The 5,000-nt window shown below is 46.9% G+C and overlaps 1 protein-coding gene across 1 annotated transcript in view; it reads right to left on the bottom strand.

The window, feature by feature from the left end:
- LOC143285005 (atrial natriuretic peptide receptor 1-like) overlaps positions 1 to 5,000 on the bottom strand; it is a 173,140-nt gene that overhangs the window by 39,837 nt on the left and 128,303 nt on the right. The window contains exon 8 of the mRNA XM_076592173.1: positions 4,992 to 5,000. This exon is cut by the window's right edge and continues 84 nt beyond it. Coding sequence (XP_076448288.1) covers positions 4,992 to 5,000 — 9 coding nt within the window. The remainder of the gene's footprint in view (positions 1 to 4,991) is intronic.

Genomic DNA, 5,000 nt, shown 5'->3' with positions numbered 1-5,000 from the left:
ACGCAAACACACTCTTTAGTATAAGGTATATGCGCCAAGAAATGTGGAGAAAATATAGAAAGACACTGGACAGAGAGAGAGAGAGAGAGAGAGAGAGAGAGAGAGAGAGAGAGAGAGGGGGGGGGGGGAGGGAGGGAGAGAGAGAATGTCAATGACAAATGACAATGGCAAATGTTTTATTGAGGGTAGAACGGATAAGCTGGAAGAATCTTTACACCATGCCCTCACACACGCAAACACATACATGCGCACAATATACTAAATGAAATAAGTGTCAATAAATAAATGGCATAGAACAAATCAAATAGATGCACAGATGGATGAATCAAAGAAGAATACAATTACGGAAACACCATGAAAATCATACAAAACAATAGAGAGAGAGGGAGGGAGGGAGAGAGAGAGACAGATGGGCGTGAGAAGGTGGGCATGAAAATGTGGATCATTCCTTATAACAAATGCCCCCCCCCCTCTCTCTCTCTCTCTCACTATAAGGTTGCCTGTATCGACTCCTAACTTTTGTTAACACCTAACTGGATTGAAACAGGAAGGCACTATAATCATAATGTATGCCTCTTTTATCGAACAACTGCTGTTTTACGATACCTTCAAACCACAATAATTTTTTTTTTATACTCGAACATTTTTTTCAGAAAATCTTCTGTAAATACATAATCCTATGTAAGCATACAGGAATTTGTCATTTCTACAGATTAAGGAAAAAGAAAAAGAAAAACAAAAACAACAGTTATGCAGATATTTTTGCTGGACACAAGATACACAGTGGGATCATTTCAAAGATCACATGCTCATTAAAATGTAAATGCTGTTTTCTAAGGATATCATTCAAATATCTAAAAACAAGATCAAATATTGTCATGCCTTCAGGAAACACAACAACAAGAACAAGAACAAAAAAAACACAAGTAGGCCATGTATCGATTTTCTTTCGATTTGTAGGCCAATTTCTTTCTGTCACACATGTGTGGGTGGGAGGGAGGTTGGGTCGGTGGCTGTGCGCATTGCACTTAATTAACTGCTGGGGTTTCCCGACACTGAGTCGTTCCACGTCAGAATGGTGTCGTTTGGAGCGACAGCCCATTAAGGACACAGGCCTCTGTCGTCCTCAGCACCCAGGACAGCTTTAGAATGGGCCAGTGGCCACCACAGTCTTCACCCCCTTCTGGCGTTTGGTTTGGTTTTGCTTTGTTCCGTCTCTCGCTCTCTCTCTCTTCCTATCCCTGCATCACACTGTCTCCAACTTCCTTCTTCCTGTCTCGATCTTCCTTCTCCCTCCCTGTCTCCCCCTGTCTCGATCTTCCTTCTCCCTCCCTGTCTCCCCCTGTCTCCATCTTCCTTCTCCCTCCCTGTCTCCCCCTGTCTCCATCTTCCTTCTCCCTCCCTGTCTCCCCCTGTCTCCATCTTCCTTCTCCCTCCCTGTCTCCATCTTCCTTCTCCCTCCCTGTCTCCATCTTCCTTCTCCCTCCCTGTCTCCATCTTCCTTCTCCCTCCCTGTCTCCATCTTCCTTCTCCCTCCCTGTCTCCCCCTGTCTCCATCTTCCTTCTCCCTCCCTGTCTCCCCCTGTCTCCATCTTCCTTCTCCCTCCCTGTCTCCCCCTGTCTCCATCTTCCTTCTCCCTCCCTGTCTCCCCCTGTCTCCATCTTCCTTCTCCCTCCCTGTCTCCCCCTGTCTCCACCTTCCTTCTCCCCCCCTGTCTCCCCCTGTCTGCATCTTCCTTCCCCCTCCCTGTCTCCCCCTGTCTCCATCTTTCTTCTCCCTCTCTGTCTCCCCCTGTCTCGATCTTCCTTCTCCCTCCCTGTCTCCCCCTGTCTCCATCTTCCTTCTCCCCCTGTCTCCTGTCTCCACCTTCCTTCTCCCCCCCTGTCTCCCCCTGTCTGCATCTTCCTTCCCCCTCCCTGTCTCCCCCTGTCTCGATCTTCCTTCTCCCTCCCTGTCTCCCCCTGTCTCCATCTTCCTTCTCCCCCCCTGTCTCCCCCTGTCTCCATCTTTCTTCTCCCTCCCTGTCTCCCCCTGTCTCCATCTTCCTTCTCCCTCCCTGTCACCCCCTGTCTCCAACTTCCCATCTTCTATCTCCCTCTCTGAGTCAGTTTATCGGATTGTCTGTCCCTTTAACGAGGAAGCTGGCAGAATGGTTAAGACGCTCAGCTGCCAATACAGAGAGTCCGTGAGGGCGTGGGTTCGAATCCCGCTCTCGCCCTTTCTCCCAAGTTTGACTGCAAAATCAAACTGAGCATCTGGTCTTTCGGATGAGACGAAAAACCGAGGTCCCGTGTGCAGCATGCACTTGGCGCACTGAAAAAGAACTCATGGCAACGAGAGTGTTGTCCTCTGGCAAAATTAGGTAAAAAAAGAAATCCACTCTGATAGGTACACTATAAGCATGCGCTCAAGGCCTGACTAGCGCGTTGGGTTATGCTGCTGTCAGGCATCTGCCTAGCAGATGTGGTGTAGCGTATATGGATTTGTCCGAACGCAGTGACGCCTTGAGAAACTGATACTGAAACTGAAACTGTCCCTGTGTGTGTATCCCAGTTCGTGTTGCTCTTGTTCTATAGCTTTTTCTTATTTTTAGTTTTTTCCCCTTTTTACTTCATCGCTCTAGGCGCCGTCTATATATACATACATACATATATATATATATATAATTTTTTTTTTATTATTACTTTTTTTCCCGATACAGTTTTATTTTTTATTCTATCTTCTCCGGAGGCGTTTGCACGTAATGTTATATGATTATGAGTAGATTGTTAAATGCAGTGTCTGCAAATAGCCATTCCAACTTTTGTTTATCTAACGTTCGTTGGCTCCCCCCCCCCCCTCTCTCTCTTTTACTCTCTCTCAAACATCCCATCCTCCCTTTCTCGTTTTCTTTTTTGACTGTTCCTCTCTTCTCTTCCTGCTCCTCAGTCCCCTTATTCCTCTCTTCCCTATTTTTTTTTCTTCCTTCTGCTCCTTTACGGCGCAATACAAACTCTCCATCACCTTTCTCCCATCCAACCTACTCAGCTTTCCCTCTTATCAGACTTCACCACGGCGCTCGCCACAGTATGGAGCGACAGACGAGGGTAGGGACAGCAGACAGACTGCACTTTAAAGTACAGATTGGAGTGTGGTGGGGAGTTGGGTGGCGGGGGTGGTGTCTGTAAACTAGTTACACAGACAGCGGTCACTGGGAACTGGGCTACATGGTAAGTATCAGCAGCAGTCGTCCTTTAACGGCTGTAACCCTAGGACAAGCTGTCACGACTACCGCTCCTCTGACCTCGAAATCATTGGCACTGCTGCTATCAAGCTCAGTTCCTGGCACCCCAAAGCACATGTCGTTACGGGTGACGTCCTATTATTGTGAGAACTGGCTTTCTTGTCACGTGTTGCCAATGGCCTCGGGAACGAAGAGTTGTATGAAGGTTAGTTTGTTTTTTGTTGCTGCTTGTTCGTGCATAAGCAAACTGGTGGCCGCAACCTTAGACAGCTTTTAAAAGGGTCCACTTTGTGCCTGTGGGCTCATTTTGTCCTCTCCCAATCTGTCTCACCTCTCCCCCGCCTTCCTTTGTCAGTGTGTCTTTCTCCCTGTCCATCTGTGTGAATCACAGTTCGTTTCGCTCTGTTTTCTTTTTCTTCGTTTTTAATAATCTTTCCTATTTCATTTCCATTTTTAGATTTTATTATTCATTTATTTATTCGTTTAGTATTTTTTGCTGCCGCACTGCACCATTTCAGTGACGTCACTCCCACGCCAGACATTCCGAGTCCACCATAAACAGCCACACACACGCGTTCGTCTGTCACAGCCCCAGCATCGGTAGTTCACAGGTAATCATCGATGATGGATGGTCAGGAAGCCACAGTCCAGAGGAGTCCCTGAACTGCTGTGCATTGCTGTTGTTATGTTACCTTTTCTTCGTTTCGTTTCTTGTTTTTTTAATTCCCTTATCACTTCTGGCTCATCATTTAATCCCTCCGCCCCTCGTATCTTCTCTGGATGTGTGTGCATGCATATTAACATTATGTACATATTGTTTCAATGTGCTGTCTGCTTGTACCCCATTCAAAATGCAAAACTTCTTTCTCATTTGTTGATCCTTTACATCACGCTCTTTCTCTTTCTCTCCTCCTTTATCCTACCACTATTCCACTCTGTCTCTATCTCTTTTTTCACCAATTCTCATTTTTCTGTCTTCATATTTGTTTCTTCTAGCGTTCCTCCTCACACCCTGCTTGCAAATCCCAGTATCCATCTCTCTCGCATTTCTTTCTTTCCCCCCCTTTTTTCCTCTTCTTTTTGCTCCTCTGCTGCTGCGCAATCCAAACTCTCCATCACGACCCTCCCATCCAACTCTCCTCTGCTTTTCCTCTTATCAGACTTCACCACGGCGCTCACCAAAGTAGCCAGCGACAGACGAGGGCGGGGAAAGCAGCCAGGCTGCACTTTTTATATCAAAGACAGGGGCAGCGTGGTGTGGAGGGGGAGTCCGTTAACTCCTTACACAGATAGCGGTCTTTCTTTGGGAAATGGGTCGCATGGTAAGTACCTGCAGCAGTCGTCTTTAACGTCTGTAACGTTTGTTGACTGCAGAGACTACCGCCACTCCAGTTCATATGACATTGGTACTGCTGCTATGTAACTGTACCAGAATCATATCCGTAGTGACTGCGCAAAGGAGCATTTCACACACCCACAAGCACGCACACACGCACGCACGCACGCACACACACACACACAGACCACACACATGCAAAGAGGCATACACAGAAGCGGTAAGAGAAAGACAGATGGCAGGAGGGAAAAACAGGAAGGATGGGTGTAGGGGAGTGGGAGGGGGTTTAGAAGGGACAGGGAGTGAGGGCGAGAGAGGGGAAGGGGGAAAGACATCACCGCCAGACAATATTAAAAGGTTAATAAAGAAGGGATCAACTTTCCTTATTATTATCATCATTTTTTTCTTCCGTTTTTAAGTTCTGCACTCACCTTATAATA

This window comes from Babylonia areolata, chromosome 8 (genome assembly GCF_041734735.1).
Source record: "Babylonia areolata isolate BAREFJ2019XMU chromosome 8, ASM4173473v1, whole genome shotgun sequence".
NCBI lineage: Eukaryota > Metazoa > Mollusca > Gastropoda > Neogastropoda > Buccinidae > Babylonia > Babylonia areolata.
Note: the sequence above shows the minus strand (reverse complement) of the source record. Positions and strands in the feature narration are given on the sequence as shown.